The following is a 27,593-nucleotide window of genomic DNA, read 5'->3' on the forward strand; positions in this document are numbered from 1 at the left end:
AGTAGACATATTCGCCTACTACTTCCAGTATGTCGCTACCTAATGTAAACTGCTGTTCCTTCCCGAGGCTGTTGAACATTACCTTAGACTTATGCATATTCATTTTCAAGCCTACCTTTCTACTTTTCCTGTCGAGGTCATCAATCATTATTTGCAGTTCATCCCCCGAGTTGCTTAGCAAGGCAATGTCATCAGCAAATCGCAGATTACTGAGGTATTCTCCATTTACCCTTATCCCTAATTGCTCCCATTGCAAGTCTCTGAATACTCCCTCTAAACAAGCTGTGAATCGTCCTGGGGAGATTGTGTCTCCTTGTCTAACACCTTTCTTTATGGGAATTTGGTTACTTTCTTTATGCAGAACTATGGTTGCTGTGCAGCCTCATATATATCTTCCAGCACTTTCACGTACGGCTCGTCTACCACCTGATTTCGCAATGCCTGCATCACCGCCGAGGTTTCAACTCAGTGAAATGCTTTTTCGTAATCAATGAATCCTATGTATAAGGGCTGGTTAAATTCCGAGCATTTTTCTATCACCTCATTGATGGTATGAATATGATCGATAGCAGTGTACCGTTTCCGAAACCCTGCTTGATCCTTTGCTTGATTGCAGTCTAAGGTTGTCCTGATTCTATTAGCGATTACCTTAGTAAATAGCTTATACGTAACAGACAGTAAGCTGATCGATCTCTAACTTTTAAGGTCCTTAGAGTCCCCTTTCTTGTGAATGAGGATAATGTTTGCATTCTTCCATGGTTCCTGTACCGTCGATGACACCAGGCACTGCGTATACAGTGTGGTCAATTTTTCCAGCACGATATCCCCCCCGTCCTTCAGCAAATCTGTAGTTATCTGATCCTCTCCAGCTGATTTCCCCCTTTTCATAGTTTCTAGTGCTTTCTTGACCTCGTCCTTCGTCACTGGTGGAACGTCTGACTGTTTTTCCCTACCGCCAATCTCATTACGGTCCTGAGTACTTTGGCTACTGTAGAGATCTGTATAGAGCTCCTCGGCTACTTTGACTATCTTTTCCATATTAGTGATGATGTTACCCGCCTTGTCCCTTATCGCATACATCTGGTTTTTGCCTATGCCCAATTTCTTCTTTACCGCTTTAAGGCTTCCCCCGTTCTTTACAGCATGCTCAATTTTCTTCCTTATATCGGCCACCTTGAGCTTATTGATTAGCTTTGGTATCTCAGATAATTCGACCTGGTCTGTTGGATTGGAAGCTTTCATATTCTGCCGTTTCTTAATCACATCTTTCGTCTCCTTAGACCGCTTGCCGGTATCCTCTCTAACTATCCTACCGCCTATTTCTACGGCGCATTCAGTAATGATATCTCTGAAATTATTGTTCCTTGCCTCTGGGGTAATGTCGCCATCCTCAGTTAGAGCTGAATACCTATTCTGTAGCGAAATCCTGGACTCTTCTGCCCTCCTCCTCAAAACTAATTCGTTGATGGGTTTCTTTCTTACTAATCTGTTGCGTTCCTTCTTCAGATTTAGGCTAATTCGGGACCTCACCATCCTGTGGTCACTGCATCGCACTTTCCCGATTACCTCTACATGTTGCATAATTGCGGGGGGTTGAACACATTATGAAGTCGATTTCATTTTTAGTCTTTCCGTTAGGACGTTTCCATGTCCATTTCCGGTTCTTCCGTTTGCTGAAGAAGGTATTCATGATTCGTAAGTTATTGCGCTCTGCAAACTCAACTAGTAACTCCCCCCTTCTATTCCTAGAACCAATGCCATAGTCACCTACTGCCTTGTCTCCTGCCTGTTTTTTCCCTACCTTGGCATTGAAATCGCCCATTAGTACAGTATACTGCGTCTTTACTTTTCGCATTGCCGATTCTACATCTTCATAGAAGCTTACAACTGCCTGGTCATCATAACTATATATAGGTGCATAGGCCTGTAAAACCTTCAGTTTATACCGCTTATTAAGCCTAATTACGACGCCTGCAGCCCTCTCATTAATACTAGAGAATTCATCTATACTGCCCGCTATATACTTATTGACAAGGCAACCTACTCCTAGTTCTCGCCTCTCTGGTAAGCCTCGATAACACAGTACATGCCCATCCTTCAGTACAGTATATGCCTCATTCGGCCTCCTAACCTCACTAAGCCCTATGACATCCCATTTTATACCCTCTAGTTTCTCTAACAGCACTGCTAAGCTAGCTTTACTAGCTAGGGTTCTAGCATTAAACGTTGCCAGGGTCAGTTTCCAATGGCGGCCTGTCCAGCGGAGCCAGGCTTTCTTAGCACCCCCTGCTGCGTCACAGCCGCAGCAGGGGGTGCAGGGGTGTTCCGCAGCCGCTGGTGACTGAGGGCCGGGGTTTTATGGAGCTTATCATAGGAGGTTGCGGCCAATTACTGCACCAGGGTGGCCAACTCCTGTTCTGGTGAGGGAGTGCATTGCAGGAGGTGTTCACCGGCATCAGGTCGCACCCCAAACCTGTTTATGCAATTACATCGACACGGGGATGTTTTTTTTTCATTCGGTGGAGAATTGCGCGGCACCGGGGTTTGAACCCCGGTCCTCTTGAATGCGAGGCGGATGTTCTACCGCTACGCCACCGCTGCGCTGATGAATCAGTAGAGCTTAGAAAAACTTCGGGCCTTGCTTTCTAGACCATTTTTATTCCTGGATTGCGAATAAGTATAGTCGTGAAAGAAATTGCGAGCAGCCATTTTTTAGATGGATTTGAAAGCAAATGTCTAAAGAGTCTCTGGATAATGTATGGAAAGGTTTTTGTGTTGGAGGTCCGTAGAAATAAAAATGTTTCTGTTCATAATTTTAGCCTACCTTGCGCTTTCAGTCTTAACGTTGTTCAACCACGCGCTTGTCGCTTCCAGGGGAGTTGGGTCTGGTTACCGAAATTATTTAGTGTCAGAAAAATTTACACGCAGATTAGAGGTTCTATATATTCTTCCAAATATCAAGATTTATTCCTGGTCACTGCCACTCTTGCAGTTTCATGTCGCTTTATGTAGAATGCTATATTTTTGCAGTCCTGTTCTGAAGACAGGGTCAAGAAATTAAGTACAACTGCATGCGAAGCACATTCGCCATGGAAACGGGTCTTCAGAAGATGCGGAAGATTGAAATCAGCGCGTTTCTTCAAAAATGCGTAGAGCATAGTGTAGTGCTGAAGACTGCATGTATCTACCATGAACCGATGTTTGCTTTGGCAAAATTGGTTGCGTGCACAAATGCCTATTGTTTTAAAGCTTTCCGAGCAGTGCATAGCGTACGGAATATCGGAGACCTGTCTGACCTATATTGAGAATATTCGGGGCATGCTACAGGTTAAGCTTTTTACTCATAGTCACGACTGATGTAGGGTAGAGACGCTGCCAAAGAATCGCATGCTGGTAACGTGAGCGGGTGGCCTCAAAACACTGGCTTCTGTCTGGACATTCAAAATCCATTCCCTGCTTGCGTTCTCTGGGATACATGTCATTGCTGGCTTTTAAAGCTAGGTTGGATCTAGGCTGTGTTGATTACGCAGACTGTGTGAGAAAAAAAAAACGTATATCTGCCGAGTGTTCACTCTGACACGCCAACGTTGAGCAAAATCGCGTAGCATTTCCGAACAAATCAGCCATACCTTGTACGCGGTAAAGCCACACAGTGCGCTTTTTTCATCGGGCGCGTGGCCCCGTGACCCTGAGATGTCAGCCCAGCGCAGCTCCATTTGCGACTGCATCTGTCGGCACATTGCACGCTTCTTGCTCAACCTATACAACGCACTGGCTCAAAGAAAGTCTTAAAACGCAGGGTATTGAATTTAAACTTTTCTTTGTTGAGATACAAAATCCTAAACTGGTCAAACATTGGAGTACACTTCTTCTTCTCATTCTTCATTGTTTCACAGGAATGGCAATGTGAAACAATGAAGAAGGAGAAGGTAGCTGACATCCTCAGTTCTCATTCGCCAGTGTTTTATGTCGGTGGGTCTCGTAAAAAAGTAAAAACGGCAATACAGGTGGAGCCTTCATCGTATCTTGGAGCTCACGAAAATTCTCCTGATATTTGCAGCAAAAGAGAGAAAGAAAGAAAGAGAGGCAATGTTTTAGGCTCTTACTCTCTCCTGCTCTTCGCTCCCACGCTTTCCGCGGGAAATCGATTATCTAGAGCTCCCTGGATGCGCACTGGGCGAACACTCTCTACGCTTCAAAGGGGAATTGCGCAGTCGACCTCTGCAAGACATGCTTAGTCCAGGTGTGATAGCAAGCTGAGTCTGGTTACGCCTCTCAGAGATTTGTTTTGTGTGTGATGTCATTCATGAAAGTTTATAGCCTTTGTGGTTCAAATTCTGTTTCTATATTGAGCGCGCCAGCGAAAAATGTTTGAAATGGGTCACTCTACGATTAATCGTCTTCCATGTTCTAAATGTCCTCATCTAGAGTCCCATCAGCAACTAACTGAAGAAACTCTGGTGACATGTTCGCTTCACAGGTAAGTATGCGACATTTTTATAGTTTGTGGTTAGCTAAGGTTAAGGATATGAAGGCATTAACGAAGGAATCAACGCGCAATCGCTTTCCGTACAATAAACACATTGCAAATGTCGTAGAGTATTCCACAAAAATCTATTTTTTTTATTTTGAAAATTTTTCTTCAGTCGCCTTAGCCTTCCCTTTTTTGCGACGGAGGGGCTCCTTTCAACAATCCTTGTGAGCCGAAAGTCGACGTTAATTTTCTGTCGTTGTGTTCTTCCATCTGATGCTGCCGCCAACCTCACGTCTGACGATATTAAATGAAAAATGATCTGAGATGCCAAATATAATAGAGATTCCATAGCGCACTGAGGCAAGTTAATATGGTACACCGAAATGTCCAGATAATGAATAATTTACAACAATTTCACAATTTAATTATAACATGCGCACTATAAAAAGCCCGTTTTCTAATGTCTGATATTTACTGACACAATGGTTGTTCAATTTCATCGTTTCTATGGTTCTGCTTTGGTGTTTTTTTAAGTTAGCAAAAAATAAAGTTAAACATTAAACAATGCCAGTGCAAGCCTGTGCCTCATCTTAGACGCAATTACTTACTCACCATTGATTCTTCGTCGATGGAATCCAGGCTCATGACTGTGACATGGAAAAGTACCACTGTCGGGCGACCTGCGCATAAAAGGAGAAATTAAGTACAAGACAGCTTCTGCTGCGCGCTCCATCTGGTTACTTCAATTTAACCGAAAGCCCTGAATGTATAATTTGTAATCCAAAACCGTATACTTGACAGATTTTTTTGTATGTCGTGGACGCCATGGCTTTAAAGCTATCCTTGTCGTCCTCTTTCTAGTTTACCCGAATTAATGTTTACCTTAGGCGACGTTTGAAGCAAGCCGTACTGGATCGAGGAAGCTGTTGGAAGTCCATCACATGCTCGCTTTACTGAGTCAACATTGCTAGAACGCTCACCGGTCACTCTTTTCTCATTCCGTGGGTCTGTTTTATTTTCTGTTTGTATCGTCGCCACAGTAGACGACGCATGGGAATTGAGCAGCGCTGTAGTCAACAGGCTACTCGAGGAACTGCCTACTGCAAATCACCGTCTCACAATGAAACGAAGATATCCTCTACCACGACGCCACCTCAGAAGATGAGGTAATGTATATATACAAGAAGATCGGATGAGCAGGGACAGCACCGGCGACTGCCGCTACACAGCTGTGAAGAGAAACTTGCTTGTATCTTGCTTGGTCAGCGAGCCTCAATAATGGTTAATTTTTGACATTCCGTTATCCCTGCGCTTATTATTTAAGACAGCAATAAATTTGAGCACGTTTTCTTGACGCCAGCGCAAGGGATCCAGGGGCAGATTGCTAAAGGCGCAGCCGGCGCGGCATGTGGAGGCAGTACTCCATTCGGACGATGCTTGAGCGCGCTGTTACCGCTCGAGCAGCACGGCAATCCAGACTTGCGTTATAAATGAGCAATGCAAATGCAGCTCCATTGTACCGATCATATTCATTTCGTATGCGGTTCCTAATTGGTAATTGTTGCCGTAGCCGAGAAGGGTGACGATCTGTGTAACAACAGTAACCCGCGAATCGCGTTTTAATTCGGTATTCTCGGTTATGTTTAACGACGATGAAGCCGGCCGTGCAGCAGTAGTATTAATCTAATTTGGTGCGGGAACAATGAGAGAACGACCGTGGACTTCAGTTGTGCTGATTGAACTGAAATCCCAAATGACCGCAATCGCTGCCAAGATTCGATTATAGTCATCTGCATGCAAATCATCAGTGCAAAACACAGCTGATTCTTAAGGCAAGGTTTGTTTTTCCTTTTCATGAGAGAGACCCAAAGCACCGAAAAGTTTTATCCTCTGGGAGACTATAATGCACCATTTGGCCTGGACAATCAAAGTTCGCACAACGAAAAGCCCGGCCTGATAGCCACCTAGTTGCTTCACGCACTCACAGGAATGGTTATTTTCTAATGACACAAGAAAACAATTTTCGAACATTGAATGACATTTATTGTAAAACTGAGCAAAAGAGGCTCACTAGTCGGAGAGCGTCGAACAGCGCGGAGCGTCACTCCGCAACAACTGCGTATCTACTGGTTGACTTCATGGGATCTTTGAACACGCGGAACCTTCAGCACAGAATAATAGAACTGGAGAAACTAAACGGCACCAGCAGCAGACTGCGCTGATCGGTAGATCCCTAAAGCGCGGGATGGAGCGGAGCAACCGTGTAAAACGCCTGGCCGGCCTAGTCGGCTGGCCTGCATTCCCAAATTGACGTAACAGCCGCCTGTTCCCCAGTTTCGACGCCCCGCCTCCACCGCTGGCAGCGACGAGGGCGTGACTGCCGCACGTTTTTAACAAGCAAGCAATTTCTGTTTTTCTTATCACCAGAATTGAAAAACAATTGACACACATGATTGACAACACCCCTTCCAACCACTAAATTTAATGCAATTCGAAAACCGCTTCAGCTTGCCTTTAAGGATGGCTCCGTCTGAAAATGCACAAATACTTCCCACCACGGGTTATCGCGTCTGTGAGGCTGTACAAAAGCTGCATGTCCAAGAGGTTTTGGTAGTTTACAGCATACCCCGCTCGATAGTAGTCTACATCGGGGGGGGGGGGGGGGGGAGGGGGTGATCAGAAGTGCGCGTTTGGAATTTGCCGTGCATGCTAGATTTCCAGCCGGATCTTACTTCCGCAGAAGCAACCAAGTTCTATTATTCGCAGGCGAGCGCATCAGCACGCTCATCACAGTCGAACAATCTGGCACCCAGAAGATGTAGCATGCAAGCGCAAAACAGCGCCAAACCAACATATTTGAATATCAAACGTGTCTGTAAATTTGAGCTGATGGCAACAGTGTTCTTATTGGGAAAACCGGTTATACTTGCCATCCACATTTCAGTAGGCCTTGCACGTATGCAGAACAATCTCATCGTAGCGTCAAAAAGTTGTATATTCGAAAAGTATTCTCTACCATTGATGAGAAAGTGCCATAACTGGAATCTGCGAGGTGGCAGTTAAATCCCATTGGATGGTGTTCGATTCAGGCTTGTATATGCATGGCATGTTTTATGCCGCCAGTTGGATAAATCCCAATGAGGGACAGAAATCACTTTTTAGAATACGCATAAATGAAGCAAATATATAGATCTTTTGTATAAGGCTAGCAATTAAACTGAACCCTTTACCACCATCACAGTGAATTTCACCTCTGACAAAGGTTTCCTAGAAGCAGTTGTGAGACTGCTTATGTGTCTCTACATTCGGACTCAAATGAATCGGAATGTTGAAACATTTTCTGCACTGAATGTGTTTTTCATTCCATACATATGAAGTCCACTGAGAGTAAAACCTATCATTGTCTGGAAGCGTTTCACAATCAGCAAGTAACATTTTTTCGAAAAAGTAACAGACTCTTTTAGCTTTCAGTAGGACCAAAAGTACGCCAGCACTTCCGGTATATCTTCTGAGTACCTTAATTACGAATATATAGCTTCCGTTGCCTTAACACATACCTTCTTTTTTGGGCGGAGAAGATTTGTCGTACTGGGCGGGGTCATCCGGTAGGATATCTTGCAACGTCAGGTTACAGCAGCAGCTCCTGTCAAAAAAATTCAAGTCAGTAAATTAAACACCGGCACACAACGCTAGAGAGTGTTCGTGTGCCCACTAAAGCTGAAACACTATTGTATATTTTTCGCTCAAGTTCTAAACTAGTTATAAATGCAAAACACATTCAATCCAAATTCGCATTTTTAGTTCTTGCGGTCTAGTACTGAAGCACCTGTGACCTTTTCGCATTATGAATAATGTTTAGGCAGAGTGCAACAGAGCCAGCTCAGCAGTTGGTACTCCATAAATAATAATAGCACTGCGGTCAGTACAGTCTCGATCTCGTGCGCTCACACGCACGCACACACACACACACACACACACACACACACACACACACACACACACACACACACACACACACACACACACACACACACACACACACACACACACACACACACACACACACACACACACACACACACACACACACACACACACACACACACACACACACACACACACACACGCGCACACACACACACACACACACGCACGCACGCATACACACATTGTTTTGCAGAAACGTTTATTTAGCCTGGTGAAAGGGATCATTACAAAGGCCGCATGCAGTCAGCCGCATCGTAATAGCATTTTTTATAGCCCTCTACCCATACTACTGGACCCTAGTCTTGAAGGTTTTGCTAAGCTCCGGATCCCCCAATTCCAATCTCACTAGACAACGTACGGTGATACTGGCCCCGTGGACGCTGTTGGTGTTATTAACCCTTTATTCAACTCAAGCTCTTAAATAAGGATGCGATGTACTTCATGGTGCCCGATATCAAAAGCAACAACGGAGGTGAAATTCAATTTCTCATCTTTCTAAACGCCGGCATTCCTTTTTATTTTTATTTTTTTGCAATAACTTTCCGTGATACACATAATGGCTTTCGAACAGACATTTCATTACAGCCTAATCTGCACCTCTTAAGGTACAAGGGGACGTATCTTGCAATATCAGTGAAACACTACGGCAAGCAATGCAGCCCCTAGAAAAGAATCTCTTCCATGCATGCGCGACAGCAGACTGCATCACCTTAGGGTTTTTTCCTCGAGGCTCGTCCATAAGAGCAACTCGCAGAATCACCGAATTACACCTGAAGCGGGGAAACGGAAACGGCAGGTTTTGTTGTGCTCTCACCCGATCGCATCGTCTCATAATTTCAAGCAGTTGGTTCTGCATGTTGGTTTCTAGCGCGCTAGGATACAATCGCCTTTCCTGTGTGTTTTCGCGTTTTTTTTTTCTTTTCATCTGTTAGTGTGTCCTAGCGCGCTGAGAACCAACATCTCATGATTTCTTGCATGCGCCGAAGATAAGGTCGCTCTTCGTCTACATAGTCGGAGGCACTGAACCTCCGAAGTACTGAGGCCACTCTGCAATCGCCACAGTGAGACTTCTAGCAGCACGTGGTGGTGCGCAACAAAGAAACATATAAAATAAAAAAAATTAGGGGTACTCTTAAGCTCCGCCGTTATGGTAAGAAGTGGCAGCTCTTCCCACGAAAGGAACATTTTTTCCCTTCTTTGTTTTTATTTCGTGTTTGGTTCTTTATTTTCTTTATTTTAATTTCTGTTTTCTAAACACCGGTACTTAGCATCACCAAATAATCGCTTTTCCCTGTGAGCAGTTTGACACATTTGAACACATTTTTTTTTATTTTTGAATTACTTATAATATTTATTGTGTACACGTTAAAGAACCCCAGGTGGTCGAAATTTCCGGAGTCCTCCACTACGGCGTCTCTCATAGCCTGAGTTGCTTTGGGACGTTAAACCCCACAAACCAACCAACCAACCTTAATTTAAACGCTTTAAAGTTTCTTAGCTTCATCAATCATTGCTCTTTTTTTTTTCCATCACTGATACCCTTGAACCTCAGTTTTCCATTTTTGTCATTTATTTCTATCATCAATATCCAGTTAATTACAATAATTTCATGAATACGCCATAGCCTATCACACACCTTTAAATCATCAATCACAAGAAACAACTTATCATGAAACGGTTTATTATAAGCAGCCCTCATTATTTCCGACACGCTGTGTCTATGTTGCTGATAGCTTTTCGAAAGAACGAGCTTTATAAGCTCTAGATTAATGCCCCGCTGTAAAGAGAAGCCTTAGTATAACGTGGGCTTGCGAATACGATTGCAGCATATTGCGATGAGCTCATGTTTCCTTCTCTGATCGCTGCATTAGGCAACTACTAACCTAAAGCCACACTCTGAAAACGGACGTGTTAACAGACACTAGTTCTGAGGGTCTGCGTCGCCTTCATCTGCAACTACTTTTGTGAGCATGAGTCAGTCCCAAAGCAACACCACGCAGGCACTTTCACAAGCAAGTCAAAATCAAAACGCGTGGCCTCAAAAGCTCCGGCAGCCTGCGCATCGCAGGCGCTAAACACTTTTCTCACCCTTCTACGTTGTTGCTGTGGAAAGAACGAAGAATAGAGAGCAAAGCCTGCCATGTGCGCTCACGGGGAAGTTCTATAGCATACTTCCACTCCACAAATTTCGACGGCAAGAAGCTAATAATCTCGCGGAGACTGATGCTCTAATCCCTATGTTTAGAACTAGCAATTCTGTCCGTCGCACAGTGGTCAACAGCCTTAAATGTTCTCCTATAGGTCAATAAATATCACTTTGATAAGAAATTTCTTTCTTGGTAGCATCTTTCATCTTATGTGCGCACAAATAACAAAATTGCGGCAGTTTAAAAGCGTAATTAGGATATTTCTGTGTAAAACCTGAAAGCATCTTGGGTGAAGAAAAATAAAGTGAAGGGTTACGCATAAAGATAACATGTGGCTTACATACAATCTATTTGCATTTAACTCGCACACGCTTTGCACAGACAATACGACAATAACTCACCGTACACAGACAGCCAATCCCAAGAGGAGAACGCCCACCGCATTGCGCCACACAGATGGGGAATCCAGTGTTGCCAGGCAGTCGCTGTTGAAATTTGCTGCGCAGACCACACTACGTCGTTTCCTCAGGGCGGTCAGCAAACTCGAACACTGGAAGCTTCCATCTGCAGCACAGACATAAGCAGCCGACTCTTTTTTCTTACTTTTGCACAAACGCCAAGCTATTATTGGGAGGCACACTAACTCAAAGAAACGTTTCATACACAGGAAAAACGACAAGACAAATGGGTCTTCTAGGAAACATTGCGCGGCGGCAGTGGAAGTTTGCGTTTTCTCGATAAAAAAGAAGCTCTTCCAAAGTGCTTTGCCTTCATTCCTTTGTTTCTTCTCAGTGCTAGCTGCAATTTTTTGCAGGTCACGTTTCATTTCAAGCCCTGCTTTGTAAAGATCAATTTTCTTCTGCACTCGTTAGCAACTAGACATAACAGCGGGCTTCTTCTAATGACCGTTTCCCGCCTGTTCTACTTTATATTTCTGCATCAGACTCTGCGTTTGTTTCGTAAAATATAAATTCACAAAAACATGGCTTTGGAAGTGCACTCGGAGCCTGACAATTGAGTGGAGGAAACTTGCCTGCACTGCATACAAAATTGATGTTGTGAGTCCGGAGGCAATGAGCACGTTATAACAAATAGCCACACTAGTGGCCACGATGAGCTAACAGAACATTTTGCCAGGTCAAGCAAAACGGACCACTATCAAAGAACTCAACGCTGCTTGTCCTTTCTCAAAAATCTCGGTACTTCTTTTAGGTCGTCATAGTGAATACTCTCTAATGGTGAGTGCCCAACGCAGAGCAGGAGCACTTACAGAGCACTGTTTTCTGCTCTTTTCGGAGCAACGTTATTCTGAACAGAGAAGGAGAGCTAACGCCAAGCCAAGGTTACTCCATGGAGCTTGCAAGACTACTCCGCCGAAGGCCATAAACATATAAAGCCACAAACGCTGACTAAAATAACCTGGAACATACTAGAAACACACGCCACTGGCTGGAATCCTTCGAGGTACATCTCGGCGCATCTTGCACGATGAAGTAAATGATAAAGCTGCGTCTCGCGATAGCGAGCATGAACAAAGAGTAAAGAATAGATCCGTGCACTACAACTACAGTGATAAGGCCGCATGCCAGCGGCTCATGAGAAAGAACAAAAAGTAAAGATTTGAAAGGTTCGCGGCAGTAAGTATGTAGAGATGCGGACATGAGTAAACGGAGTACGCTTTTCGGTTCAAATTAAAATCGCGCTCTCTGCACTGGAGATAAGAATACAATATTTGCCCAAGTAAAAAGGCGCCTGCAACCGGTTCGCACATAAGATAACTGCTAGTTTCAATCATGCAAGGCGTGAACATTTTTAGAAGCAAATCGCGTGCTCCGTTTATTTTTGTCCGTATGTATGTATGTATGTATGTATGTATGTATGTATGTATGTATGTATGTATGTATGTATGTATGTATGTATGTATGTATGTATGTATGTATGTATGTATGTATGTATGTATGTATGTATGTGTGTGTGTGTGTATGTATGTATGTATGTATGTATGTATGTATGTATGTATGTATGTATGTATGTATGTATGTATGTATGTATGTATGTATGTATGTATGTATGTATGTATGTATGTATGTATGTATGTATGTATGTATGTATGTATGTATGTATGTATGTATGTATGTATGTATGTATGTATGTATGTGCAGATACAAATCCCTATTTTTCGCTCGAGCCAAAGATAACATATTCATTTCTTTGAACCTTTTCCAAGTTTCAGTACGGTATTTGCTTAAAGCCACACTTCCAGTTAAAAATCCAGTGTGGTGCAACATCATACGTGGGGTGCATTGTCTTTGCTTGTAAACACACGCTTTGTCCTCCGGCTCTTTAAAGGTCAAACTGGAGCAGCTAGCCGCCGGCCTCAGCCCGTAATGGGGTATTGAAGCTTTCGCTTCAACAACAAGGTCGCATTGGGTTTGGCTTTTATCACTCTTGGCCATACCTATCGGAACCTTGCGCTGACACAAGCACCGCAAACGTTTATCTCCCTGTGGCTGCGGTATGAGGCTGCTAGGCGTCTCCTAATTTCGTCTTCACTGAGACGGGCTGCTGATATCTGATGCAAAAGTGCTCGGTTGAGATCGGACCCTTTCAAGGGTCTGTTTGTAGGCACCCATGCTGACTAAGGGAAAATCCCAAAATCAAGCGAGTATGAATTGCCTTCCCACAGTGCTACGCCTTAGGTAGAGGAAACTAACGCTTCATGATCAGAAGCCTCGGCGTCGGCAGTGACACCAACCCAACTCATCGTCACTGAAAGAGTGAGTGAGTCATCACACTTGACGGAATTATGGTTGTGCAGCTGGCCTCATGTGAGAATACCGATAGGGAGGTGAGTACCCTTTACAAGGATATTCTGTGCTCCACAAACAAGATGGATCGCGAAAAGTAGTCAAGCGGAGACTTAATTGCAGCTAGTGACGAAATCAGTGCTGTCTACAACGCATAGAAGGGGTATGCTTAATTTTGTTAACTGCGGCCTCTGCATAAGTACGAAGAGAAAGCACAAAGGAAGCGTAGGAAATGTCAGCGAAAAGCACCACGCACAGGCAACCCACCGACACACTCCAACGGTTTATTGTAACGTTTTCTAACTTGGCCAATTTTTCTTTTATTACAAGTCACCTGCCATCTGAAGAATGCAATAGGCCTGATGGCTAAAAACTCACTGAAATTTTAGGTACTGCGACAAATAGTGTCAGCCATGTTGCGCTTCCTAGGCGCTGGCAAGCTGTAAAAGAACAAACTCTTAGCCTCGCACATTTTCTGATTGTCCTAGTCGGGCGCCTAAAAAATAATTTGCCTCATGCCTTGAGCTATACTCCGGAGAATTTTATGCTCACATTTGTATGGATGTGTTTCAGCGAAAACATTTTGTCTCTCCATGGCAGCGCGTTACGGTTTGGTGCAGACGCCATCAGCAGGTTGTACGAAAGGATGGATTCTATGGGGAATTGCATGTATAAGGGAAACCGAAAAGAAAAAATAAGGCGCACCAAAATGAGACGTTCTGATAAATTCGCTTCTGTACTCTCAGCAGGTAGCGATATTTTGCTTTCTCACCATTCCACAGTACACCCGCCCATCAGACCTGACTGGCGTGCATTTTTCCAACATGTAATTATCATAAGACTTTTTTCCTGGAGGCGAGTTTATTTTAATGCGTCTTGACTGGCCTCACTCCGAACCAATGTCTGATATTTGTGCCTGCCCAGTACAATATGAAAAGAAATTGCTGCACCTTTGCCTGCGCTTTGGTACGAAGACTAGAGGGATACAGACTGAGCAATTATTGGATTTGCAAACCAGATATAACGGAGAAGTATACAGAGCTGGCAGGCGCAGCATGCAAGGTATTTGTGTCTGGTAGACGCTTCGTTTTGTAAACGAAATCGAAGCAAACAAGAGGTATAAAACGCACCGAATGTCGAGAACCCACCAATGTCAGCCAGCAAAAGACCACAGCCTCGAGGCGGCGGATGCTCGCATGTTACTCACATATTTTCTTGTCGTAAAAGTTGTCATTTTTGCAGCTGCAATGCAGAGCCAAACTACGCTTAGGTGCTATTTTGCACGCAATCCTAATCTACTCTTTTCATTTTTCTACCCAATTAGTCACCCCTTCCTTCACGCCTACGGAGAAAAGTTTGGTTTGTTTATATTCGTTTATTGCGTTTAAAATTCCAAAGCACTCAGGCTATGAGAGGTTCCGTAGCGCAGAGGTCTTGAAATTTCATGCACCTGGGCTTTTTAACGTGCAAATTACACCGCACAACACACGTGCGCCTTGTTTTTAACCTCCATAGAAAAGTGGCCGCCGCGGCCGGTACTCGATCCCCTTATTGTTAGACGCTGTAGCCTAGCGCCTTGATTACGGCGCTACCCTGGCAGCGCAATATAATGCAAGAAAAGTAAAAAAAGATAGGTATGACGAAAGAATCAAAATTCCCTTCGGGCACCATCTTTTGCCGCTGAAATAGGGGAGACAAAATATTAAAGATGTTTTCGACAATACATACTTGAAATATACCTTCGTATTCAAGAACACCATAAGAGCACTACTTACAGACTAGCGGCTTTCACTTTGCTTGAGGATCAGGCCTTTAACACTGTCATATTAGCCGAAAATGGACGAAAAGTGCCGACATTGCGTTCAGTTTTTCGTGCCTGATTTTACGTGGATATACGTGGCCCTTCAGCTGTAGGGCCAGGTGCTGCAACAGGGGCAGTTATATAGCCATGAAAGCAATAACAAGTTGGAGATGTTGAGGCCGGAATCTAGCCAGCCGTAATGGAGCTGAAACATCAAAAGGTTAAGCAATAGCCTACTGTCAAAGCAAAGAAAATATATCAAACTAGCTGTAAAGCGTTCGAAAATGGGTGAAGAGGTCATGGGATTCGCCCAGGTAGATTTGTAGCAACGCGAGACGGTGTAATATACGAATCTTCGGAACGAAATAAGGTCCACTTCTTCACATATAGACGCGTTGCATGACACTCTAGAAAATATCCGCTGACAGGCACGACAGAGCAGTCATAGACTCAGTCAGCTCAAGGTACCAAACTATAGGCAGCAGGGTTCGCAATAAGCTAATCGAAGAGGAGAAGCAAATGCTGGGACCTCAATTCTGCGAGGAAACGCCAGGAAATTCCCACTCTTTCTTCTCGCATGTATTTGCTCAAAACATGGATGGGATAATGAGATTGCGACTTTTCTAAAACTGAACTTAAAATTAAGGAGTTGTTGATTTGCGTGCAAATGATGCATTAACATTAATTTCTGTTGAACTCATGGCGAATTCAATACTGGCTTATTAAATCAACTTGTTCCGAAAGTAGTAGAGGGCATTGCGTAGCAGCTATGACACAGTGCAGGAATCCACGTTTTCTTCGGAGCTCCAGCCGAGTCCATTACCAAATGACAACTTCTCATGTTCCTCTGACAGACCACGGGCTGTTTTTAAAACCTGTTCTAAACGCGTTGATCAACAGCGCTTTCGCCACTGAGCATTTTAATAGCTAACTAAATGTTCTTCGCATAACGAATATGTCGCTCAGCCAAGATAAACCGTAATCAGTAAGAAGAGCCTCATAGACTACCCCTATGCATGATATGCTAAATTTTCGTTTTTCAAAATATGGAAACTATTTCGCCTAAATTTGCCACGCCCTCCCCCCTCCCAACCACACACACACACACCCTCTCTTCGCTTCGTTTGTCCTGAAACTGTTAGCAGCCGCCGCGTACAGCACTATTTGCATTTTGAGCTGAAGCTGCAGCTGGGAACGAAAGCGAGCGGTATCGATTCTTACAACTAACGACCAATTCCTTCAAACGCTTCGAGGACGCTAATTGCTTTCGCAGAGCTCTGTCCGTATCGTTAGAAGAGGCACTGAACAAATTGTTCTCTGACGATGCGAATTCACTGAGAGGGGAAGTGTACGGAGGAATTGTGAGCACGCAGAGTGTTGTTAGAAATGTGCTGCTTAGCCGAGACATTCTAGGAACTCAGGGACTGAATATGCAGAGCTGGCGTTACGAATGGATTGTATATAGTCAGTAAATGTTCGATGCCTGCCACGTAGCAGAAACGATGATTGATGCAAATAAACTATGTTTTTATCAAACACTATATGCGTCATGCCAACCCAACTGACCCAGACTACACGCTTGATAATCTGAGATTTCTTTTAAAAGTAATAGTCATTATCTCAGTATTATAAATATTATGGCAGCTTGCTTGTTATGACTCAAATTTTCCATGCTGTGGGAGTCATCCTAAGTTATCGAGTGATTGAAAAATGTAATCTAACAAGTCATATGCAAAAAGTAAATGATTATATCGACGACTATTTTTCTATGACGCTCCTCATCCAACAAGCGACTGGCTACCACCAGCGAAGCAGAAACCATCAGATCCTTGCGCCCAAAGACGGGACGTCGTTTTAAAAGAACGTACGCATCTCGCAAATTGTAAAACCGGCCTCGAACGTACATGCGAAACACTGAAGAGCGATACATTAACACGGTAAGTGTGTAGATGAAAAATCTCATCGTTAGGTCCAACGCGCTGACCGATGCCTTGGCGGTCCGTTCAGAACCGTGGACGATCCCATACGACGTTAGCGTTACTTGACACGTATATCATTTAGGGCAAGTAGAGAACATTGAGTGTTTTTGCAGAACAATATCAAATATATCTTGGTAGCCCTTCTTCACATCAAAAATACGGAGGGGTACAAAACTGCGAAGATATGGATTTTGTTCAAACATTTATTCTCCGGCAGTGCTGGGCGCACCTATCTTTGAATCTTTTTCTACGAACCAAAAAAGCGGAAAAGAATGTTTCATCAAATACCTGCCAAGTACAAAATAAATTTCAAATTTGAAGGAAAAAATCGTATCTCATAAGCGGAACTAAGTGCTTGGCTATTTGGCGCATAATCATCGGTAACAAGTTCGCGCAAAATGATACGATCCCAGAGAAGCGGAGGGATTTTGCGCTCATTTGTTACCGTGAAAAGCTGCTCTTTGAGCACAGCCAGCTGTGACGCATAGTAAGCCCTGCCGCGACGGCTTAACGCTTAGAGGTTGCGGCTTCTGAACTCGAGAAGGAGGGTTCACTTCCGGCCACGACAGTGCCATTGCAGTAGTGAAGGAACGCGAGGAAGCCATGTATAGAGCGCTGCCAGTACAGATATAATAGCCCTCAATAGTGAAAGTTACCGTAGTTCTTAATACGGCGTTCCTCATAGCCCGATTCATTGTGGAAAAAAATAGTTTCGTGTTTTATGTTAAGTATATTAGAAGTGTTACACTGAACACTACAGTTCAATCACGTGTAGTTTTGGAGGTATATTCGCTACATGTTATGTCCTATTCGAGAACAAACTAGTGCACCAATAAACTTCACCTTCAGGACGTGACATAATATCAGCCAGTAGCCGTCTCTACTTTCAGTGGCTTACACTCATAGCACTCCACATTACTAGAAGGGCACCTCGGCATACATATGGCATACATATGAGACCCTTCTAATTCACGAGCCTACGCGCGTACCTTGTATGAGCTAGTCAGACTTGCAAATAAGAAATAAAGTTTTTGAATCGCACCGTAAATGTGTGAATTCTCTTCAAATGATATCAAATGCTTTGAAAATGTAGATTTGAGACATGCGGCTATATTGGATCAATATTAGAGGTTCCTAAGTCATCTTTTATTCACTTTTGTTAAACGCTGACTTAACGGTCAAAGTAATCGTCTGGGGTAATCGAAATTCCCTTGTGAGGTCAAGTTTAGCAGACGTCATGACAATACTGACCAATATGAAATTTTTGCGTATTATAAACTGCGCCGACATTGTTAGGACACGAGGCCCTTAAAGAGAAGTGAAACGTTTTTCGCAAAAAAAAAACGATTTCTGTGCGGCATTTTATAGTTTTTGTCCACTGAACAAGACGATCATATTTACGAATTACAAAAATGAACGTAAAAAACATTTGTTTTACACGTGAACGACCACCAGCGAATCCGCCCTCCAAGCAAAGGCGACTGGGCCGGGTCCATCATGACGTCATTCGCGATATGCCAGGCCAGCGCCGGCGGCGTTGCTGCGTGCGCGTTGCTTCAGGTGACTTGACAGCGCGATTTAAAATGTTATTGATTATTCGAACAATGCAGAACTCCTTGGTCACTTACTGTACGTGTTCAAGCAAACAGCAGCCCCCTCTCCCCCTCCCTTTCAAAAAAGAAAAAAAAAACTGTACTACGAAAGACGCTATCGTGAACGTTGACAGTGAAATCAAAGTCAGCACATTTGCGCGAGTCGAAAAGCGCAAAAGCTGGCCAGCTTTAACAACTGCCCTTTACAGACTAGAGCTCATTTCAGTAGCAACAAAAGGAATAGGCATTGTATATGACGCAGTCTTAGGCCACAGCGCGCAACGACAAACGGCGCAACGACAAACGCACGCGTACTGCAGCTGCTGCCCGTGCCATTTTTGGAGGTTATTATGTGTGGTATTCTGTTTAACGCAACGTCGAAAATCATCCGCCTTCAGCCGCATTGGGATATCAGTCTGGTTCGGAGCACCTGCACCACCAGATGAAGCGAGCTTATCGGAACGGTTCCGGGCAGAAAGCGCGGCGGACGGGCGCTCTGACCGCGCGCGCTCTCTGGTCGTCGCTATAGACCTATATTATTTCGCATCGGCGCAACAGAACACGACGCTTGAGGATTTAGGAGCGTTGTAGTAAACGGGCTACTCATAGTATTGCCTACAGTATATCACTTTATTCCATAATATCATTATTTACGGCACTGCCTTAGCAGAAGAACTAATCTATACAAGATTGGATAAAACGCAACGCACCTCGGCGACTGCCGCTACACAGCTGTGATGAGAAACTCAATTGTATCACAGTTATCACACCTGCCAACATTTCGGAACCGGTCAGGGGTCATCAATAGAGGTTAATTTTGGACATTCCATTATCACTGGACTCATTATTTAAGATAACAATGAATTTGAGCACACTGTCTTGGCGCTAGCGCAAGGGATCCACGTAAAGCTTGCGGACGGCGTGGCCAGCGCGGCATATGGAGGCAGTGCTGCCTTCGGACGATGCTTCAAGGCGCTGTTGACGCGTGAGAAGCACGACACTGCAGACATTGTGTTATAAATGACTATTGAAAATGCAGTTTCATTTTACAGATCTTGCATTTTGTTTCCTATACCTAATTTGTAATTGTTGACGTAGTCGAGAGCTTCGAATTGTGTAATATGTGACCCACTATCCTCGGTAAAGCGTAAAGACGGTGAAGCCAGCCGTGCAACAACTGTATTAACCTAATTAGGTGCGGGAACGATGAGAGAACGCACCGTGCTTCAGGTGCGCTGATTTAATTGGGATCCTAAGAGGCCGCAATCGCTGCCAAGATTCGATTATCGTCATTGGTTCGAAAATTATCACGGCAAAACACAGCTGATTCCAAAGCACCAACTGATTCGTTTTCACGACAGAGACCCACTCAGCTGAAAGTTTCTTACCTTCTAGGAAACTATAAAGCACCATGTCGCGTTGACCACTAATGTTCGCACAAGGAAAATCCATGCTGATAGCCACTAGTTGCTTCACGCACTCACAAGACCGTTTGTTTTTAATGACACCAGTAAAATATTTTTCGAGCATCGAACGACCTTTATTTTCAACTGAGCAAAATCTTACAGTCGGAGGACGTCAGAGGGCACGGTGCGTCAATCCGCAACAGCTCTGTATCTGCTGGTTGACCTCGTGCAGTCTTTTAACATGCGGAACCTTCAGCAAAGAATTATCGAACAGGAGAAATGAAGCGGCACCATCAGCAGATTACGCTTATCCGTCGATAATTAAAGCGCGGAATGGAGCGAAGTAAGCGTGCAAAACGAGCGGCCGGCCTAGCCGGTCGGCCTGCATTCTGCGAGCGACGTCCCATCTGCCTGTTCCCCAGTTTTGACGCCCGCCCCCGTTGCTCCCAGCAGCGAAGAAAGCGTGCCCGCGGCGCAGTTTTAACAAGCGATTTCGTATTTTCGTATCAACAGATTTAAAAAAAAAAATTGACACACATGAATAATAAAGCCCGTTCTTTCCAACTACCGAATATTAGGAATTTGAAAACAGTGTCAGCTTCCCTTCTAAAGCGCAATGCTTTGCAAGCAAACCACCCACGGTTTACCACAGCATTGTCCTGTGATTGCCCCCAGCTGTAGATGCACCATAAGCAGCGTTTGCACTCCCCGAATTTTATGGTGCGCTGGATCTGTGTTCTGGAAGCTACGAGAATCGAGTTTTCTGCTGATCCACATAATTATAAAAGAAAAAAATGAGGTTGTGGGCGCCTGTTCAGAGCATAAATATGCTGCTTGATGTAATGATGACACACGGATCGATGACCACATAATTCACGATCCTTAAACCGCCGCTGGAGTGTGGAATGAAGTTGGAGCTTTTTGCTCGGACCGTGTCAGGACTAAGCTGCCTTCCACCACGTGAACTGCACTCAGCTGTCTTCCGCTTGGTCTGGCAATGCCGGAATAGAAACTGGAGTTTGTGAAAGCGAGTTGGTGGGTTAGTTGGTTCTGCATTGCGCATTAAAAGCGCAATTGACGGGACACAATAAAGAGGAACGATGAGGACACACATAGGGGCTATCAATTGAAATTTATGTCGAGAAAAAAAGATATTATATAGCGATGGAAACAAGGGGTGATACAGCGATAGCTGTAATGCTCAGTCACCGGTAGTCAGAAGATAGTCACGTCCGTGTTTAAAAGATGCGTATATGAAAGAAGATGCGCTGCAAAGAGGTGTAAATGGCGACCGAGCGAACAGCAGATAAAAAATATGGAAAGTGGAGATGTAAGCCCAAAAGGATACAATTTATAAAGCCAATAAAGTGTGATTTAGAGTGTATTGATGAGCATAAAACACATTAAATTTGAATGGCTGATTAAAATGAATGTGCCCAAAAGAGGGTATAAAATACTTACAAAAAACGTAAAGTTATGAAGTGTGGAGGGCCAGCGGGGAAAAAAAAGTTAAAACCAATAAAGGGTTTAAAGCAATGAACGATAAAACGCAAAGAAGAGACTACTGAACCATTCAGAACGCATGCCAAGCTGCTCTTAAGAATTTCACTTATTTATTCGATAGAAGGATTGACGGTGTACTAATGTCATGGTCCTTGGCAAGTAGGTTATGAATGGCCTCGATTATCTCCATAGGCGTACGCTCTCGTACTTTAACAGTTATTGAACATTCACCTAATATGGGAGTGCAAGAATTCATTTTTTTTCTGCAGTGTTTGGCCATATTCCCACAGACTGCTGTGTTGCCGACATTGATTCCGCAGTAACCTAATTGTGTGGCAATGTGTGTGTGTTTTCTTTTTCCTTGCTTTGTTGTTCACTTTGGTAGACCATAATTTTTTAACCAACGTGATGTACCAACTCCTGCCTTGGCTACCAAAAGACGGTCGGCATTATTGAATAAATAAATAAAGTTATTGTCATGCTTTGGCAGCCTTATATTTATGCATATATGCGTTTGACCAAAACCAAAGAGACTGAAGTGGGGTTTTGAGTGATGGGGCGTAGCAGGACTGACTACAGGCCATCGGGCGGAGCATTTTTCCCATCGTCTGGGGAAAAAGGTGCTGGGCAGCAGCAGCAGCCAGTGTTCAGGGCCATTTGAGAGGTGAAATGCGAACGGCTAGGCAAAACAAGGGTGTAATAGAAATGAAAATATTGTAAACGTACAGGACGGCTTTAAAAAGGGCGGGTGTCTAAACACATCTAGTTTAATTGTACGTGCTCGACCAATATTGTATTCTGCGACCGCAGTGAGTGAATTGTAAAAAAAACTTCAGATCAGCACACCCCTCGCAGTGTCCTAAAATACACTGTAGCCGTGAGCCAAATCTCCTCTCAAGCATCAGGAGCATCCACCTGGTACACTGCGCAACGTTCCTTATGTGCACGTCTGGAGGCGGTTTTCAGCGTGCGCTGAAAACCGCCTCCGCTGAAGTGAATATTAGGAATGGTTCCAGTGCAGAGTACTGTAAAATCTAAATATTTACATTATTTTCGCGTTTAAAAAAGCAAGTAGAGAAGCTAAAGTTCGCGAAATGCTTTCTTCTGAATGGATTGCGCAAGGAATAATACATTTCATAATGCGACTATGCTAATAACCCAATTTCAGGAAAAAGCTGTCTAGCGCCATTAGGGTCTGCGATCCCAGGGCCGACCGTTTGAACGATCATATCCGCGATTTTATCAATGATACCATTTCCGGGCTAGTAGAGTATTACTAAAGATATTGGTACTAACTCTTGGTCGTTAGTACCATCATGTGAGAAAACACGAGCATGCCTGTAGCCGGTGGTAGTTGGCAAGCGAAAAAATGAGAAGTGTTCAACGCTGCTGAACCGAATATTGAGCGAAAGCATTAGCTGCGGGTGACCAAGCATTCTTCGTCCTCTTCTTTTTCGTCATCTTCTTCGTCTTCTTGTTATTCGTCTTTGTCTTCTTCGCGGCTGTTCAAGGTCATTCGTGACTGTGGCCACGGACTACGCGACGGGAGGAAACCTGGCGTAGTATTGCTTTCGCAATAAAACGCTGGGACCTTTTCGACCCCGTTTGAAAGCTTGCAGCTTCAAACAATCGAAGCCATTCCCCTGGCATATAGTATATGGCGAGTGAACTGGGCAGTCGCTCATTGCTCGGCAATTCCCTTGAGCACAGGTGCTCACCGTCTGGGACACTACACTGCTAAGCCCGAGCACACGGGTTCAATTCCTGCCTGAACTACGCAGGCCCCCTCCTTCTCCACCACGAGAAATGTCTCTAAACGCGTCAAACGCCAGCTCATATTAAAAGGTGCCGCGAGAAGGATGACACTTGCAGAGTATAACGTATTCCTATCAAATTCTGCTTGGTCCCCTAAGGCAGAGTGTGGCTTCGCGTTAATAAAATTTTCTGATTCACTTGTCTGGATAATCTCATGTAATCGAGAATGCACAGACAAAAAAAAGCTTTTAGAAGATCAATTATTTTTTGCCACAGAGTTAGGAGGATTACACCGGCATTTTTTAAAGTTGGGCTTGGATTAAAATTTGCTGAGCTAGCCGGAAACGAAAACAAAAATAACAAAAATATCTAGAATAAATACCCCTCGTAGGCTCATGTGTTCATAAAGAGCACAGTGTGGCCTGCGTGCACAAAAATGAAACAAGCATTCAACCCCTATTAACGAAATGAAGTTTCGGCAGTCAGGTGTTCCTTTATGCTAAGCGCCAGTGAAAGCAGCTCAGGTTTAAATTGCGCCTTAGTGCCGTTATGCGCGGATATCGAAACGGATGTATTAATAAAAAGCAAAAGCATTTAGTCTAAATCGTTCCCGCTTCTCTTCCATTTATTCAAAACTAATGTCACATACATGATATCTTGAAATGCAGCAATGCCTGCCGCGGACGCGGCAGAAAACATGCCGTCAGCAGCTGCTGTTGCTTATGGCGAAACAAGCAGGAAAGACATATTCTGTCGTGAATTGGCAGCTTTTACCAAATTGCGACTTAGAGGACTGTAATCGTTGTACATTTGAAAGTACGCAGCCCGTACGCGTGGCATTTTATAAAATCTGCTGGCTCTTAGCTTTGCCAAAAAAAAAAATGGTTTCGCTCAGCCTTTTCCCTTAGAAGAAGCCGGGTATGACCAACGTTTCGACACTAGAAAACGCTCCTGTTCACACCTGAGCATTTACAGCATATTTGAAAGTTGGCCATTATCGGGTAATAAGCTTCGCAAACGGAGCAATAAAAAAAGAATTCAATACTTTGCATAAACCGTCGTTTTTTAATCCTTGGTTATCCATTGGTAAGACACTCAACCAAATCAACCGTTTTTTTTTTTTGCTTGCATAAAACGCGTGCTTCCTGTCTTTTATCGTAAATTTTGCAGTAAATAAGTTGTTGCTTATTTGATGTTAATCTCGCGTGCAAAAGAGTGATCTCTTATTTTTACATGTACGGCGAAGAAAAGAGGTACATAGATGTTCAAAAGTGAATTTCGTTTCACCTTATATTGCTGCTCAGTTTTTTTTTTTTTTTTGTTGCTTTTTCGTGATTTTACCGATATCAAATTTATCCATTTACTTTAGGTAACACCTCTAGCAATGCACTGGCGAGTTTTCATTTATTTGTTTTGCTTGCAATGTTTAACAGCCTGAATATCAAAGGCTTTTTTTTTTTTTTTTGAAAAAAACGGCTGACAGCGATGAGGCAGTCTGTCCGCCCCTGATTTTTAGAGCGCGGCAAGAGGGCGAATTTCACTTTTGGAGGTCATTCGACCAGACAGCAGAGAGAACAAACAGTAAACAGGGATAAGTAATTGGGCGAAATTGGCTGGTAGCGGAGGCTATAACTCTGTAAATATAAAACATTTCAACAGAGTTTCAGTGCTGCACGTTGTTCGATAGAGCGTCCGATTCAAAGTGGTTAAAACTATATATCGCCATGTTTCAAACGCCTCTGCACGCGGCAATGCATAAATATTTCGGGATTACCGTTTCTTCGTTCAGAGATTAGCACAAAAGCTTTCTCTGTTTAAATATGATCAAGCACAATGCTAGCTCCTCTAGATTACAACGGCCGCCATGGGCAATGGCGTAAATATTTTCCCTGTAATTAAGGGGTAAAACCAGCCCAGCGTTGATTTATAGGTGTGCTCAACGAGCGGACAAACTGAACACCAGATTTCTCCTGCACATAGTGCGAGAACATTTCGTCCTCATTAAGCCTTTCGCGATTAAAGCGCAATTCTCTGTTTGGTGCCAAAACAAATTTCAAGGAATGGAGTCTTTGTCATGCGATTCCCTTTATTTGTACCTACTTTGCTTTTTTAACTTATTGGAACCCCTCTTAATTCTCCTGTGGGGAGATGCGCGTACAGTGGAAATGCAAAAATTAAATCGCATTTCATATCTCATCCAGGTGTAGAAAGGATACCTTCCGCGGGGACACCCTCTGTAGTACAGAGAAAAAGAATAATCATTTCAACGCTTGCAGACCCATCTCTACGTGAGTACCTTTCGTGCTTTCTTTCAACTTTTCTTTTTCAAATCGTCAGTGAGATGATTAAATTACTGCTTCCTACATTTTTGTCTCTTACTCTGTATTACTTTTTTCTTGATTCCTTCTCAGTAGACTTTTAAATGGCCGTAGCCTTTGTTTCCTTCATCTTTATCTCCCTTTTTTTCCCCCGATTTTAGCAGTGTGCATGAATTATATCCCTCATTAGCAGGAAAGCAAGTGGCGGCGGCTAAGACACCACAATGACGAGCATGATTCCTGCACTTGCTCTTTGGTCCTCGACGTATATGGCATTATCGATGTGGCCCTGCTGTCTGTCAGCCTCTCCGCACCCCCCCCCCCCCCCCCCGCGAGAGGTATACTCTTGAGTAGCACCAGGCAGGCATCACAGTAAACGCAGTCTCTGCCAGTATGCCCTCAATAAGCGGGAGTAAACCGGGGTCAGCTCGTTGACGCTGGGCCATGGCGGCGGTCGCGACTACATCAAGAAAGGGAATTCGTCGTTTTCGCTGTCGGAAGGGGCAGCATAAACTAGTGCACGCGACAAGGAAACGGAGTCGTTGTGCTTACGGCCGCACTTGTATACAACCGTTATCTCGCATTCTTGGAGACGGAGGCTCCACCTTGCAAGCCGTCCACGTTAGTATAAGAAGTCAAGAACTGGACAGACAGTGTTTGATTGTTAACGTCACTGAAACTAAAAAACGTGTGCTTCGATTCTGCCACATTTACTTGATTTTGCATAGCGACTAATTTAAGCACCTAGGGGTGTAGTTCCTTTAGTGCAAGGTCTAGCCCTGGAAGATGGTACGGTAGAATTTTTCCATATAACGCTGTTAATGAAAATAAACTAAAAGATAAAAATAATTCGCACTGAAAGAGCTCCCTGACGCAATTTTGGGATAACGATGCCAGGTTATTTCCTTCGTCGCATGCTTTAGCGGAATTGTGTAACAATGTGTGCAGAAATAATTATAAATCAGCGTCAGTGAATCCACAGAAACTAATTATACATTTCATTTCAGTGAATTTGTAAAAGGACACCAGTGTTTGGTGTAGATAATTCTTTGAACAGTGTCATATACGCAAAAGTGGTTTGAAAGGATCGCCAAATTACTCAGGGACCCAGCAGTACGATTAATAACAGTTGTGCTAAAAGTAAACAGCTTATTATAGATTAAAGTTACCCTACTTGGGGAATATAATGACACATGTCTTTCATAGACGACGAAGATTTGAACGGGTGACTCGGAGAAGACGACGAAGCGAAACGGGGCTCCGCTTTTGAGGTCTAATGAGAAGTATACCTGGCGTCACGTAGTCGGTCGAGGGCATCATCAATCCTGGGCAGCGGATAGACGTCCTTTTTAGTCACGTTATTTAACTTTCGGTAATTGACACAGAATCTCAAGGTGCCATCTTTCTTTTTGACAAGGACCACTGGCGACGCCCATGGGCTTGTCAAAGGCTGGATCACGTCATCCGCAAGCATTTCATCCACTTGCGTTTTAATGGCGTCACGTTCCTTAGGAGAAACTCGGTACGGGCGCTGGCTCATCGGTGATGATGCGGTGTTGGCGACAGGAGAACGACCGACCTTAGAGCCTGTGGCGAAGCAGTCTGCGAAGTCGCTCAAAAGAGCCGAGAGAAGATTCCTCTGATCGGGCCTCAAGTCGGGGTTAATTTTAACGGTTTGCAGAGCATGACAAGGTGCGGCCTCTTCTTTAGGGTTCACTCCGGCGGTGCATAAATGAGGCAATGCAGTAACATCGTGAAGGTCGGCAACAGCCGTGTCCTTGGCGAGATGCCACATCTCTTTACAAAATTTGTCAGGAGGAAAGT

At 44.0% G+C, this 27,593-nt stretch overlaps 1 protein-coding gene across 1 annotated transcript in view; it reads right to left on the reverse strand.

Moving 5' to 3' along the window:
- The window catches only part of LOC146180150 (glycine receptor subunit alpha-3-like), a 42,753-nt gene extending 30,675 nt beyond the window's left edge, over window positions 1-12,078 (reverse strand). Inside the window, exons 1-4 of the mRNA XM_084580333.1 lie at window positions 12,039-12,078; window positions 11,010-11,172; window positions 8,032-8,117; window positions 5,087-5,154 (exon numbers count right to left, since the gene is read on the reverse strand). Of these exons, the coding sequence (XP_084436459.1) occupies window positions 5,087-5,154; window positions 8,032-8,117; window positions 11,010-11,172; window positions 12,039-12,078 (357 nt within the window). The remainder of the gene's footprint in view (window positions 1-5,086; window positions 5,155-8,031; window positions 8,118-11,009; window positions 11,173-12,038) is intronic.
- Window positions 12,079-27,593: the final 15,515 nt, after the last annotated feature.

The sequence above is a fragment of the Amblyomma maculatum genome, chromosome 9 (assembly GCF_055883805.1).
Source record: "Amblyomma maculatum isolate TAMU_Amacu chromosome 9, ASM5588380v1, whole genome shotgun sequence".
NCBI classification, from domain to species: domain Eukaryota; kingdom Metazoa; phylum Arthropoda; class Arachnida; order Ixodida; family Ixodidae; genus Amblyomma; species Amblyomma maculatum.